Source organism: Tenrec ecaudatus, chromosome 4, assembly GCF_050624435.1.
Source record: "Tenrec ecaudatus isolate mTenEca1 chromosome 4, mTenEca1.hap1, whole genome shotgun sequence".
Taxonomy (NCBI): Eukaryota; Metazoa; Chordata; class Mammalia; order Afrosoricida; family Tenrecidae; genus Tenrec; species Tenrec ecaudatus.
Genome location: NC_134533.1, coordinates 123,120,762 through 123,135,884, shown reverse-complemented (window position 1 = coordinate 123,135,884; position 15,123 = coordinate 123,120,762). Strand labels below are relative to the sequence as shown.

The 15,123-nt window shown below is 44.8% G+C and overlaps 1 protein-coding gene and 2 non-coding genes across 3 annotated transcripts; all 3 read left to right on the top strand.

The window, feature by feature from the left end:
- Positions 1–4,058: 4,058 nt before the first annotated feature.
- On the top strand, positions 4,059–8,351 carry HSPA8 (heat shock protein family A (Hsp70) member 8). Its single transcript, XM_075546733.1, has 9 exons — positions 4,059–4,175; positions 4,876–5,085; positions 5,318–5,523; positions 5,692–5,844; positions 5,929–6,484; positions 6,689–6,891; positions 7,096–7,294; positions 7,503–7,735; positions 8,015–8,351. Exons 2-9 carry the CDS (start codon positions 4,881–4,883, stop codon positions 8,198–8,200), a joined length of 1,941 nt encoding a protein of 646 aa, XP_075402848.1. The 5' UTR covers positions 4,059–4,175; positions 4,876–4,880; the 3' UTR covers positions 8,201–8,351.
- Positions 6,534–6,622, top strand: LOC142447439 (small nucleolar RNA SNORD14). The gene has a single exon (XR_012784141.1). It is a non-coding gene; the product is annotated as a small nucleolar RNA SNORD14 (small nucleolar RNA).
- LOC142447438 (small nucleolar RNA SNORD14) lies at positions 6,938–7,023 on the top strand. Its single transcript, XR_012784140.1, has one exon. It is a non-coding gene; the product is annotated as a small nucleolar RNA SNORD14 (small nucleolar RNA).
- Positions 8,352–15,123: the final 6,772 nt, after the last annotated feature.

Sequence of the window (15,123 nt, the reverse complement as noted above, 5' to 3'; positions counted from 1 at the left end):
TTAGTGACCCTGTAGGACAGAGTAGAGCTGCCCCGTGGATTTCTGAGACACTCTTCACAGGAGTAGAAAGCCTCATCTTTCTCCTGATGTGGACCCCATGTGTCTCAAAAGAAAATTGCCTTCTACTGGGTATTCATGGTTGTGACTTTGGAAGCTGACTATTAGGCCTTCCTTGAGAGGCGTCTCTGATTGGGTCTGAACCAACCAACAACCTTTCTGCTACACCAGTGCGTAACCCTTTGTGGGACTCAGGGAACTCTTGGGATGAGTCCCCTTTGGTAGTTTATGGGTTTGAGATGGTTTTGCAAAATCTAATAAAACACCTCCGTCCTCTGATAATCAGAATAAGAACATCCACCATAGAAGGCATTGGGTGCATTTCCATGCTATTTCATGTAATCTTTACAACCCAGGGCATACTGCTTTTACTGAAAGGAAAATTGAGAGCAAGATCATAAAAGCAAAGAAAGAAAGAAAGAAACAACAGGAAACAACCCTACAGCCACTGAATGGATTCCAACTCAGAGTGAACCTATACTGGGTTTCTGCTACTATAATCTCTATAGTAGCAGACATGTGCCTTATCTCCTGAGGAGCAACTGGTGGGTTTGAACCTCTGACCTTATGATTAGCAGCCCAAAGTCTGACCCACAGCACCACCAAGGTTCTTAGTTGAAGGTCACAAATCTAGTACATGACTTGAATTTCAATTCAAGTCTGATTTCAACCAAAGTCCATGTTCTTTCCACTCTACCAAAAAACAAAAGTAGACTTTAATAACTGAGGATGGGACTCCAAAGGCAGATCACACTGACAGAATTTAAGGATTAGGAAAGATTTATCCAAGCTACATAGAAGCCCTGGTGATGTAGTGGTTATGTGTTGGGCTGCAAATTGCAAAGTCAGCAGTTTGAAACCACCGACTGCTCTACAGGAGAAAGATGAGACTTTCTCCTCCCCTAAGAGTTAAGTTTTGGGATACCCATAGAGGCAGTTCTGTGTTCTAGAGTCGCCATGAGTCAGAATTGACTGGATCACAGTGAATAAATATCAGTTAAACAATTCAAACTTTAATTTGATATAACCTAGACTGCAAGTGACGTTGGAAATAGCAAGCAAAAATTGCTTTAAGTGCACACACTGCAGCCAGAATGCCTCAATCTGATTCTCAGGTTCTACAATTGGTGTGGCTGGCTAAGTCATTTAATTTTTCTGTGCTGCTTCATTTACAAAATGAGGATCTTAGTAACAGACTTCAGAGATATGTGCAGACTTCAATGAAGTAAAATGCAAATCACCTAGACCAGTGGTAGAACTCCAGGTTGATCATTACCCTAATATTCCCCAGCAGAAGCCCCAGGCTATTTCCACACAGTCCAACACCCAAATTTTAAAATTAGATCTCGAATAAACATGCTATTAAAACCTGTGTTTCAAAGGATGGAGACAAGCTATTCATCAGATTCCAGTCTTTAAATATACCAACCATGAATCTTTAATCTCATAAAACCTAGACACATTTAATAAGCATAGTCCAAATTCTAGAACACATTTTCAAAATGACTAGAAACAGAGGTAGGTTATTTGTTCCCTATTGGGGTGGGACCTTGGAAATCAGGGAGTACCAAGGTCTTTATAAAACACTTCAGGATTTGGGGCCTAATTCTACATACTGGCACAAAGATCAAAATGTTGTTTGCAGTTCAGGGGGTCACAAAAGAGCAAGATGTAAGGTGTAATTGTTGACAACCTATACTTGACAAGCTGGGACTTCAGGCTCTTGGGTGATAAGGAAGATTACATACATCAGACATTGAAAGGAGCCTCCCAATCACACCTTCTTTCTCAACCTGTGGTCTCCACGCCTTCACAGGGGTTGCCCAATTCAAAACAGGGGTCACAACATGATCTGTTAAAGGGTCGCAGCATTAGGAGGGTTGAGAACCACTGTTCTAGAGTTGCAGTTGACTGTTTCTAGAAAGAAAACTGTATTGTAATATAATAAAGACCAAAGAATCAAAAATCATGAGAATGTGCTTCATTTTGTCTTGATATAATACAAACCAAAAATCTCCACTGCCATGCAATCTGACTCGCAGCAATCCTCCTGGGCAGAGAACTGCTCCCCAAGGTTTCCTAGCTGTATAATTAACACACAGCTGGTGGGTTTGAACTAAAGGTATTTCCTTTAGTGGCTGGATGCTTAACCCTCTACACTAAGCCACCTGAACTCGTTTGGATGATTATATGCAATTTAAAAAGGCGGGGATGGGAGGAAAGGTTAAAAATTAGCTGATACCAGGGGCTCAGGTAGAAAGCAAATGTTTTGAGAATGATGAGTGCTTGACACAATGGATGTATGTGTGGACTGTGATAAGAGTTGTACCAGCCCCCAATAAAATGATTAAAAAAGAAATCAGCCAATAAAAAAGCTATAGATGACAGTGGTGGTCCAAACAACGGGGTTGGGGGTGGGGGTGGTTTGGCGAAGGTATTTTGCACAGGGCAAAACATGACACAAATTAGTGGAAGGAGGGGGAGAAGCATAGACCTCCGTGGATCCAAGTCAACATTACTCACAAAGGGCACCGAACAGGAGAGCACAAATTCCGTTTCTATGTCTGCATGCGGGCTTTTTGCGGCTTTGACAAGGGCAAGGCGTCCTTACTCCTCAGACAGCTTTTCCCGGCATTGTTCCGGGATCTTCTAGTTTTTAGCTCTGCCACTAAGTTGCGTTAAGGTAGCCTTAAAAATCAAAATCTCTTCATTCACTCTGTGCCTGCTTACTCAGTATATTAAAATCCCATTGCCCGCCCAATTTGAAAAGAGTACTCAATGTACAGAGGTTTTTTATATGACGAGGCGGAATGTGCAACACAATTAATTTTAAAGTTGTAGCCCACCACTGTTTTAGGCACTCGCTATTAACATTCTCGCGCGTTTTTGCACGTTCTAGCGTTTAGTTTTTTGATACAAGTCTAAGCAATGAAGATACTGCCTCGTGGTACTGAAAAGACAAAGGCTCAGGAAGTGCAATCAAGGACGCGGGGCCACCGGAAATCTAGAATATCTAGCGCTTGCTTACTCCGATGGAAAAAAGCTCGCTATTGTTTTTTTTTTTTCCTTTTCGTTGACAAGTAGCAGAAATGTACAGGCTGGAGAACGACTGAACCCAGACAAAATCGGTTGGGGGGGGAGGGGACGCGCCCGGGCTCCAAGAAGCTGGTTTTGAATCAAGGGTCAGAGAAACAAAGACTTCAGCCCTGGAGCTTCAGGGAACCCAGGAGAAAGAGTCCTGGGTGCCTGCATCGCTAAGCGGCTAAACACCCCACAGCAGTGGCCGTGGGGCCCCGAGGAGCCTGGATCTGCCACCCCTGGGTCACGCTGCCCTGAGGAGCAAGGTACCTTTCAGCGCCCCAGAGCTGGAAGGCCCTAGCCAAAGCCATGCGCTACGAAATACGGGCACGCGGAGTTTGAAAGGAGCAAAGGGTCGCCTTTCAGCCGGGGTGGGGGTGAAGGAAGACTCCGGTGGGGGAAGGGCACAACAACCTTCGCGGCCATTTTGTCCTCGCTTCACTTCCGCCTTTCCTCCCGGGGAGCGCAGCACCCGGACTCCTCCCTTGGGGCCCTCCGGTCTTCCTCCCCAGGTTCGGCGCGGCCCAAGACCGCAGTTACGGCTGGTACCATTGGCTGGTTCCAAGTGTGCCCGCCTTCTTCCTGCCGTCTGCTCCCGCCCGCGCGCTGGAGGGCGCGCATGCGCAGAGGCGACGGCGCCGCTTCCGTTTCAGCCAGGGGTGACTGAGGACTCCCGCGCGCGGGCATTCTAGGGCTCCACCCTCCCTTTCCCCGGGGCCGTTCCGAGGGCGGGGGCCAAATGAAAGTTCCAGAACGCTGCGGTGTGTGCGTCATCGGGAGGAGGAGCGGAAGGAGGCGGGAGGGGGCGAGGCCCGATGGGTAGAGCCTGTCAGCCATTGGTTCGTGTAGAGCGGCCTGAATTTCTATTGGTCTGAATAGCCATGATGGGCAGCCGTTATGGGCGGGCCCTTCTGGAAGGTTCTGAGGTAGGGTATAAGAGACAGGGTGGCGGGCGGAAACCGGTCTCATTTAGCACGGCGGCAGCTCAGTAGTCTGCCTTTTTTTTTTTTTACTTCACCTGGTCATCCATCTGCGCGGAGGTAAGTCTTAAATTTAGCGTATTGTAGTGAAAATGCTGAGGTTTCCCCTGGGGCCTCATAGGGAACGGCTTCTTTTTAATCCTGCGTCTGAGCATTGGAATACGGGGTTGCCCAAGCACTCGGTAGTCAATTTCTAAAGATCCGGCTGGAGGGGCGAGGGTGGCCTCCCCGGGTGCCGGCTGGAGCAGCGGGACAGGCTGCCATGGCGGCTCCCGTCCCACCTCCGGGGACCGCGTGGTGCGGTCGGGCTGCCGCATCCCCTACGGGGTTAAGGGTGGACTTGGCTCGCCTCCACACGGGTCGGGCCGCCGGCTTCCGTTGTTTCTCGGCCTGGAAGTTGTGAACAGCTCGCCGGTTTTTGTTCCCAATGTTCCGCTACGGAAGAGATGGGGCGCGGGCGTGAGTGATACGCTTCCTGAAGCGGCGCGTGGGGAGGGGCTGGGCCTGGCCACGTGCTCGGCGACGTGCGCAGCCGGCGGCAGATGGCTCCCACCGCGGCCGTCTGCTGCGGCCGTTGGCACGGCAACCTCAACTGCAGCATTACTTGGCTGACCCCCGCCCCACGTGGCTACCCGGGGCTAGGGCAACGCGGTGGCAGGCAATCAGGGCCTGAAACATGGTTGAAGCATGGCCGATGAACCTAATGAAAAGATAGCTTTATTTTCTAGGCTGGGTTAATTCTTTCTTGCTTTTGTTGTAGCGATCATGTCTAAGGGACCCGCTGTTGGCATTGATCTTGGCACCACCTACTCCTGCGTGGGTGTTTTCCAGCATGGGAAAGTGGAAATAATTGCAAATGATCAGGGCAACCGGACCACCCCTAGCTATGTTGCCTTTACGGACACAGAGCGATTGATTGGCGATGCAGCAAAGAACCAAGTTGCTATGAACCCCACAAACACGGTTTTTGGTAAGCAATTTTAAAATATTTAAATGCCTGTACAAAACTTCTTGGGGAGGGAAAGGATATCGTTAGTTTAGAATCAAGTTGCCAAAATCCTTTTTTGGTGCTGCTCACTGAGGCACCTGGTAATTTGATGACGGGTAGAACTTGAGTGGTGACTTCTGTGAGCAATCTTGGTTTTTATCAGAAATGCAGTATTACAAAATAGGCTTAACGGGTATTCTGGTTACTTTTTCAGATGCCAAACGTCTGATTGGACGAAGATTTGATGATGCAGTTGTCCAGTCTGATATGAAACATTGGCCCTTCATGGTGGTGAATGATGCAGGCAGGCCCAAAGTCCAAGTAGAATATAAGGGAGAAACAAAAAGCTTTTATCCAGAGGAGGTCTCTTCTATGGTTCTGACAAAGATGAAGGAAATTGCAGAAGCCTACCTTGGGAAGGTGCGTGGCCAGGGTTATTAGGGATTTGGGGCTTGGAATTGTAAATAGAAGTTGAGGCTAAGTGGAAGCCAATTATCAACTGTTAGTTGTGTTGCTGTGAAACGTGAATCCCTGCCTGTGTAGAGGGTTAAAAAGCGCCAAGTAAAAGTTGACATTCTTTTTTCTCAGACGGTCACCAATGCTGTCGTCACTGTACCAGCCTATTTTAATGACTCTCAGCGCCAGGCTACCAAAGATGCAGGAACCATTGCTGGCCTCAATGTACTTAGAATCATCAATGAGCCAACTGCTGCTGCAATTGCTTACGGCTTGGACAAAAAGGTATCTAGTAACCTTTGTGACACACTTCAAATAACTCGTAATTCAGTAACTAGCGAAAGATTAACAAATTTCTTTTACTGGCAGGTTGGTGCTGAGAGAAATGTGCTGATATTTGACTTGGGAGGTGGCACGTTTGATGTGTCAATCCTCACTATTGAAGATGGCATCTTTGAGGTAAAATCGACAGCTGGAGACACCCACTTGGGTGGAGAAGATTTTGACAACCGAATGGTCAATCATTTTATTGCCGAGTTCAAGCGCAAACACAAAAAAGACATCAGTGAGAACAAGAGAGCTGTCCGTCGCCTACGCACTGCTTGTGAACGTGCAAAGCGCACTTTGTCTTCCAGCACCCAGGCCAGTATTGAAATTGATTCTCTATATGAAGGCATCGACTTCTATACCTCTATCACCCGTGCCCGATTTGAAGAGTTGAATGCTGACTTGTTCCGAGGCACCCTGGACCCTGTGGAGAAAGCCCTTAGAGATGCCAAGCTTGACAAGTCACAGATCCATGACATTGTCCTGGTGGGTGGTTCTACCCGTATTCCTAAGATTCAGAAACTTCTTCAGGATTTCTTCAATGGAAAGGAACTGAACAAGAGCATCAACCCTGATGAGGCTGTTGCTTATGGTGCAGGTAAGCCTATGTCTTAATATGAGTATTTTTATTACCAGTTAAAACTGATTCGCTGTGATGATTGACTCCTAACCATTCGTAGTTTCCACCAAAAGCTTTGAGCTCATGATGGCTAAACTTCCTTGGATGTCTGAGCGATGCAATGTGCTAGAGACGTAGTTATTGGCAATAGTTACTTTTACTTACCAGTTGATGTCTTTCCAGCTGTTCAGGCAGCCATCTTATCTGGAGACAAATCTGAAAATGTTCAGGACCTGCTGCTCTTGGATGTCACTCCACTTTCCCTGGGTATTGAAACAGCTGGTGGAGTTATGACTGTTCTTATCAAGCGCAATACTACCATTCCTACCAAGCAAACGCAGACCTTCACAACCTACTCTGATAACCAACCTGGTGTCCTCATTCAGGTATGTTCCTATTTCGTTTTCGTTTTCTTTCAAGGGAAGACTTGACTCGCTATGATGATGGATTCCATAACCATTCGTAGTTTCCACCAGAAATCATACTGTTGGCAGTTCCTTCCTTGGATGTCTGAGCGACCAGTCTTTACCTATTTAACTTGTATATAAAATTTAAAACAAATTTAGTAATTTTTGCTATTTCCTGCTAAGGTTTATGAAGGTGAACGTGCAATGACCAAGGACAACAACCTGCTTGGAAAATTTGAGCTCACTGGTATACCTCCTGCCCCACGTGGCGTTCCTCAGATTGAAGTCACTTTTGATATTGATGCCAATGGCATTCTCAATGTATCTGCTGTGGATAAGAGTACTGGGAAAGAAAACAAGATTACCATCACCAATGATAAGGGTAAGGTGGCACTGCCTCTTAGTTAGATATTGTATTTTTAAACACTGGCATAGGTGAGATTACTTCTCACCATTGGTATTTAGCATATACTGAATACCTAACCTCACTTGCAAATACCTAACTGTAGCACATGCCATGACTTTTATCTTAAAGAGGTTAACTAGGTATTTAAGGGCCTTTTAAAAAATTACTTAATGTAATTAATTAGGTCGCCTGAGTAAAGAAGATATTGAACGGATGGTCCAGGAAGCTGAAAAGTACAAAGCTGAGGATGAAAAGCAGAGGGATAAGGTGTCTTCTAAGAATTCACTTGAATCTTACGCATTTAACATGAAAGCCACTGTTGAAGATGAGAAGCTGCAAGGGAAGATAAATGATGACGACAAACAGAAGATTCTTGACAAGTGTAATGAAATTATCAACTGGCTTGATAAGAATCAGGTTTGTTGCAAAATATTTAAACTGTATCATAGGCACCCAAAAGTGTTAGGCCTTCACAGTTTGTATAAGGTCACAATGATGAATGGTCCAAAACATTCGCGGTTTCCACCAGAATAATTTGTGTTGGCTTCCTTCCTTGGATGTCTGAGTGACCCCAGACTTTAGAATGATTTGGGGGGTGAGGTGGGTATCACTACTTAGGCACTTAGTCACAGCTTTTAATTGGGAAGTAGCTATATTAAGGAACTTTTGACAACCAAAACTCGTTTTTCTCCCCAGACTGCAGAGAAAGAGGAATTTGAGCATCAGCAGAAAGAGCTGGAAAAAGTCTGCAACCCCATCATTACCAAGCTGTACCAGAGTGCTGGAGGCATGCCTGGAGGGATGCCTGGTGGCTTCCCTGGTGGTGGAGCTCCTCCATCTGGTGGTGCTTCATCTGGACCCACCATCGAAGAGGTTGATTAAACCAAGTAGAGAATAGAAACAGCATTGTTCCACATTTAAAAATTGAAGGACCCAAATTTTTGTAGCACATTGACCCAGCAGTAAGGAGTTAAAGCTGCTATAATAAAATTTCTGGGCATTCTCCATACTTGAACATACAGTATGCATAGGGGATATCAAGTCAACATTGCACTTTATTAGTACTGTTACTGTAAGTGGAAGATGCAATGCCTTGAAAATAAAGCTGTATTTAAATTGGCAATGCCACGTGTCATTCCGTGATTTAAAAATGCAGATTTTGCTCATCATTGGTATTTGAAGATTTATCTTTTGATAAAAAAGGTATCAGGAAAGGCTTTTATACTAAAATTGTAGATTTTAAAATGGCAGCAATGATTTGCTAAAGAAAATGGTGATGGGTTGGCTTTCACAACGGGGAAGTTGGAAGGTTCTTTTCTGATAACCTGTACTGGTCATAATTGTCCCAGTTTATGGAGTAGTGAGAAAGATTAGCCTTTAAATGAGAATTCATCAGCCCTTTGTATTTTCCTTTCATATTTCTCTTAAAGCCTGTAAAGATGTAAAGCTTTTGTTTTATAGAAACCTGATGGGTTTACAAATTGGGTATTTGGAACCTACCAGAATATAGCCCCAAATTTGGCTCTGTCCCTGTAGGGATTAACAGTACTCAATGGTGAGATTGGTTTAGCAGTAGGACTTGTGAGACAAAGGACTTGGGTTCTATGATTTGTAGGTTTTTCAGTAGGGGAACAAAAGGCAGCCCACTCTGGATTAGGAATTAGATTTAAGAGTAAAAATTAATATGGAGTTGTGAACAGATAAGTAGTTAAATCAGTCTTCAACGTGTTCTAGCATGTTGCCACCTGGTGGTAAATGCCTGGTAGTGTCAGATCACAACTATATGATGAAACCAGTGATAATGTTGGAACAGTACAGTTTTGACAACTTTCACACTATTATATAACAGTTAACCAGTATATGGAGCCTAAATTAAGCTATCCCAAATCCCTTCCCCCCCTTTTGTGATTGGTTGAGGGTATAACTGAGTCTTGGGTAAGAAAAGATTGTTGACTTTCAATGTCCTAGAATTGGTATTTATGCAGTGTCCCAGGCTTTTGCAAGCCATGACAGGCCATTTTTCTATTTGCCAGTTAGTGGGATGTGTAATTATGAATATCAAGAACGGGGTGAAAACACTTGGGAAGACTTGTAAGTGGTAAAGACCTGAAATAGTGGCTTTGATAGTTTGCCCTAGATTTTCTGAGTTTACTCTGAACAAATGTTTTTATCCAACTAGACAGATTTTTTTTTAATGGAGTGGATATACATAACCATGGAGCCAAGTACTCAGTTTTACTGCATGTGTATAGCATTTTTTTTGATATCTTCATGTTAATTCCACATTTGCTTAACATCTGACATGTAAGTTATTGTAGCATCTTAAACTTGGGAATGGGATGCACCCTTGTAAATAAATGGGGCTGTAACTCATTGCCAGTTTAAATCTCTAGACCTGTGTTCACCGCAGAGACTGGTGGTTTCAATAAATTTGTGGTTAAGTTTAATCCAGAGCTGTGGCATGCTTGGCCCTCAGACCAGAGAGCCTGTAGGACAGGCTAGAACTGGCACTATTAAAAACACCTTTCAGATCACCTGTGTTTTTCAAACCACTGGTCATAACACCAGTCCCAAGAGCTGATGGGTTTGAATCACCTTTTTGTTAGCCGTTGCTGTGCCACTAGTCCTCCAAAATGAAGTGTAAGGTAGCCGTTGCAGTGGTGATGAGAAGCTCTCACTGGCTACATTATAGTTTGATAAACTACAAAGAGGGAAAAGACATGTAGGATTAGGAAGCTAGCATATAAGGGATGTTACATAGGTTTTATGCAGGGCTGATACACCTACCTACCCCACCCAGGTGAGGAAAGGCGAAGTATACAGAAATTCACTAGCCTTGAGTTCCATGTTACGCAGTTAATGCTGGTCTCTACTGAAATGTGGAGTGATGGGGTTAATGTACTTAATGGCTGAAGGAGTTTAAGCTGCTACAGCAGGTTAAGCATTAATGGCTCTAAAATGGTGTGTGGATCTTGTAGATTAAACTACTGGATTATGGACCAGTACAAAAGCAGTGGTTACACTAAAAGTTATGGTTACAAGCTGCTGGAGAGACTAAGTCTAGAAACTCAAAAGGTCATTTTTCTGCTCTAGAGAATTACTTGATAAAGTTGGAGTCTTCTCCGTGGCTGACAGTTTGAGTGTGAGATACAAGTTTCTCCATAAAGGGGTAACCATCCTGTGTGGAGCAAGTGGCACCAATTTCCCAGCAGCCATGTGCTTGATGCTTCTACATTTTGGCAGTACTCAGTTAATGCACCACGGTAAGCATTCCCCCCCACCCCCCCCAGGGGCAGTAATGCCCTCTGCAAAGTGCTGCAATCATTCAGGAGGACTGCAAAGGCAGATAACTTTCCCATTACTCTGAATTAAGGGCTGTTGTATAAGCCTTACTGTTATGGGACGGTTTTTCTGAATGGAATGGTAGGCCAGATGTATTTGGTACTTTGGGTCCAAATAATTGTGAACTTCTACAGTGCAAACAACATGCCCTGAGAATGGGTTCACTTTGGTGGTGGAGAGCAAACCTATGGGGGTACCCCTAAAACCTGGAATTTTTTCAAAGCTATAGAAATTCTTTACAAAGGCTATCACCTTCAAAAAGCTCTCCATTAAACTTAATACCAAATGTATTGTCCAATCTGCAATTCCATTCTTGCTCACCTACCTGGGAATAATGTGTACTATGAAGGCTCTGCTTACTAGAGCCTTTTTCAACCTGACTTTTGAGGTCGTGGGCTGGGTGGGTACCCACTCATTACCTGTTGTGTCTATAGTGGTGTAAAAATATTTTTGTCCACTAGAAGGCAGTGGTTATCCAGAAAATAGGGAATTGAAGGAAGCTGCTCTCAATGTTCTAAGGTTTATGCTTTTTTATAAAGTAAAGCAACAAATACTGAGGAAAGTCATGTTTGCATTACACGTAAAGCATTCTGAGTTGAGCAAGGTACTTGCTGCTGGAGTGATTTTTTTTTCAAGGTGCCTAGACCGGTACAGTCAGAGCTTTGGAGCTCTAGCACCTTCAAGATGATCCAATTGCCCTTGTCATTAAAGGACCGGTACCCACTTCAGGGCAACCAAATCTGTTGCCTGTGACATTTTGGACCCGTGTAGGAAGCAAACAGCTGTGCATTGCTCAGAGATGGCTACTGACCCCAGCCCTACTTTGTTGCCCTCCAGAGCTCTGCCAGTAACCCCAACTCTTGACGCCAGGCTTGTGGAAGGACTGGAGAGCCTGGCAATGCTGCATAGTTGGCAGCTGCCTGTGAGCAGGGCAGTTGTAGGTTTGAAGCTGGACGAAACCAGACCAAACCTATTGCCCTGTTCACCGACTTGAGATGCCCGGGTGTCACCGACTATTTTAAAACAATGTACACAATAAAATGTAACCTCAGTATTTTCTACATGTATAGTTCAGTGACGTTTATTACAGTTCTGTTATGCAGCCATTCTTTTTTTTTTTTAATTTTAACAATTTATTGGGGCTCATACAATTCTTTTCACAGTTCATATATATACATACATCAATTGTATAAAGCACATCTGTACAGTCTTTGCCCTAATCATTTTTTTCTCTTTTCTTCTTTTACATTTTATTAGGGACTCATACAACTCATACCACAATCCATACATATACATACATCAATTGTATAAAGCACATCCATACATTCCCTGCCCCAATCATTCTCAAGGCATTTGCTCTCCACTTAAGCCCCTTGCATCAGGTCCTCTTTTTTTTCCCCTCCTCCCTCCCCCTTCCCCCCTCCCTCATATGCCCTTGGTAATTTATACATCGTTGTTTTGTCATATCTTGCCCTATCCGGAGTCTCCCTTCCCCCCTTCTCTGCTGTCCCTCTCCCAGGGAAGAGGTCACATGTGGATCCTTGTAATCAGTTCCCCCTTTCCAACCCACTCACCCTCCACTCTCCCAGCATCGTCCCTCACACCCTTGGTCCTGAAGGTATCATCCACCCTGGATTCCCTGTACCTCCAACCCTCATATGCACCAGTGTACAGCCTCTGTCCTATCCAGCCCTGCAAGGTAGAATTCGGATCATGGTAGTTGGGGGGAGGAAGCATCCAGGATCCGGGGGAAAGCTGTGTTCTTCATCGATACTACCTCACACCCTAATTAACCCATCTCCTCTCCTAAACCCCTCTATGAGGGGATCTCCATTGGTCGACACTTGGGCCTTGGGTCTCCACTCTGTACTTCCCCCTTCATTTAATATGATATATATATACATACATATATACATATACACATATATACACATACATACACACACTTATATCTTTTTTTTTTTTTTTTTTGCATGATGCCTTATACCTGGTCCCTTGGGCACCTCGTGATCGCCCTGGCCAGTGTGCTTCTTCCATGTGGGCTTATTTGCTTCTGAGCTAGATGGCCGCTTGTTCACCTTCAAGCCTTTAAGACCCCAGACACTATCTCTTTTGATAGCCGGGCACCATCAGCTTTCTTCACCACATTTGCTTATGCACCCATTTGTCTTCAGCGATCCTATCATGGAGGTGTGCAGTCAATGATATGATTTTTTGTTCTTTTATGCCTGGTAACTGATCCCTTTGGGACCACTCGCTCACTCAGGCTGGTGTGTTCTTCCATGTGGACTTTGTTGCTTCTGAGCTAGATGGCCGCTTGTTTATCTTCAAGCCTTTAAGACCCCAGTCACTATCTCTTTTGATAGCCGGGCACCATCAGCTTTCTTCACCACATTTACTTGTTCACACACTTTGGCTCCAGCCGTTGTGTCGGGAGAGTGAGCATCATAGAGTTCCAATTTAATAAAAGAAGGTATTCATGCATTGAGGGAGTGTTTGAGTAGAGGCCCAAGGTCCTTCCGCCACCTTAATACTTGACCTATAAATATAGACACATAGATCTATTTCCCCATCCTCCTATATATATTTGCATGTACATGTCTTTGTCTAGACCTCCATGAATGCCCTTTGACTCCTAGCTCTTTCCTCCATCTCCCTTGACTTTCCTCCTGCCCTACTACCATGCTTCATCGCCACCTGGGCTAGAGTATACCTCTTCTCTAAGCAACCTTACCCTTGATCATTTCCCAGCAGGCCTGCCACTCCCACTTCTCTACCATTTGGGGTCCCATGTTTTTCCCTTGTCCCTGGGTTTGTTAACACCACTTCCTTACCCCCCCCTACCCCCCCACCCCAAGTCCCCCCAAAACTGTCGGTCCCGTTGTTTTTCCTCCAGATAGTTCATCCAGCCTGTCCTATTCAGACAGACCTGTGGAGTCACTAACATGCACGAAAACTAGACAGAGGAAAACAAAGCAACAGTATACAACCAGACAACAAAACAACAAAAACAAACCACTGACAAAGAACAGAATAAAACAGTTCACAAGAGAAAAGCTTGTAGTTAGTTCAGGGATCGTTTGCTGGCCCTTAGGAGCGTTTTCCAGTCCAGTCTGTTGGGGTACCACGCCCTGGCCCCGAAGTCCACTTTCAGCATTCCCTGGGGACCTTGCCACTCCATTCCCTTGCTGTTCCGCTGCACTCCCCCAGTGATTTGCCTCGGTGTGGTGGGATCAGGTCAGGTGCAATTCCCACACTGTCTCCGGTGCTGTCCCCTGTATCGCCCTTAGTCACTGAGGGGCATCATGTCTCATAGTGGGGCCAGCCATGTTGTTCTCTCTGTGGACTGGCTGCTCTACTCAGGAACATCATCATCACGGCCTGGTGGGCCAGGCTGTGCTCCACTCTCTCCTCCTGCCCCTTCATCTGCTCCCGTGTGCTCTGATCAAATATGTCCATCTCCCAGAGCTGCAGAGTCAATGTTGTCCTTTGGAAAAAATTTTTTTCGGGGGAGGGGCAGGATATGCAGCCATTCTTGCCTACCTTTTCCAAGTTGTTCCACCTCCATTAACAAACTCACTGCTCTCTTAAGGTTCTTACCTAATCGTCCAAGCTGCTGTTACTTTGATCTTGCACACAGGTTTTTAAAATGCATAGTGCTCAGGGCAAATACTCTTTCTTATTTGGTCTTAAGAAGACTGGAGAATTTTCATTATAAGGTTTAAGTTAAAGATTGTCCCCGGACAACAGTTGATCCAGGCTTCACTCCAGAATCCACTTTTTTAAAAAATTAATTTTATCTGGGGCTCATATAACTCATCACAATCCATACATAAATCAATTGTGTAAAGCACATTTGTACATTTCCAGAATTCACTTCTATGAGAATTTGAAATTCTTGTATAACTCTTCCTTTTGATCAGCATTCTTTTTTTTGGCCATTTTTATTTTTTAATTGTTTTATTAGGGGCTCATACATACAACTTTTTTTGCTCATAACTTAATCACAATCCATACATATATCAATTGTGTAAAGCACATTTATATATTCATTGCCCTTATTCTCAAAACATTTGCTCTCCACCCAATCCCCTGGCATCAGGTCCTCATTTTTCCCCCTCCCTCCCTGCTCCCCCATCCCTCATGAACCCTTGATAATTTATAAATTATTATTTTGTCATATCTTGCCCTGTCCGACATCTCCCTTCACCCATTTTTCTGTTGTCCGTCCCCCAGGAAGGAGGTCACATGTAGATCCTTGTAATCGGTTTCCCCTGTCCAACTCACCCTCCCTCTACCCTCCCAGTCTCACCACTCACACCACTGGTCCTGAAGGGATCATCTGCCCTGGATTCCCTGTGTTTCCAGTTCCTATCTGTACCAGTGTGCATCTTCTGGTCTAACCAGACTTGCAAGGTAGAATTGGGATCTTGATGGGGGAAGCGGGAGGGCGGGGAGAAGGA

Bases quoted from the DNA above. Each gene is read 5' to 3' on its own strand.
- HSPA8 (XM_075546733.1), top strand. From the start codon at position 4,881: ATGTCTAAGGGACCCGCTGTTGGCATTGATCTTGGCACCACCTACTCC. The intron at 5,086-5,317 runs GTAAGCAATTTT...TTACTTTTTCAG, and splicing joins CCCCACAAACACGGTTTTTG to ATGCCAAACGTCTGATTGGA. The intron at 7,736-8,014 runs GTTTGTTGCAAA...TTTTCTCCCCAG, and splicing joins ACTGGCTTGATAAGAATCAG to ACTGCAGAGAAAGAGGAATT.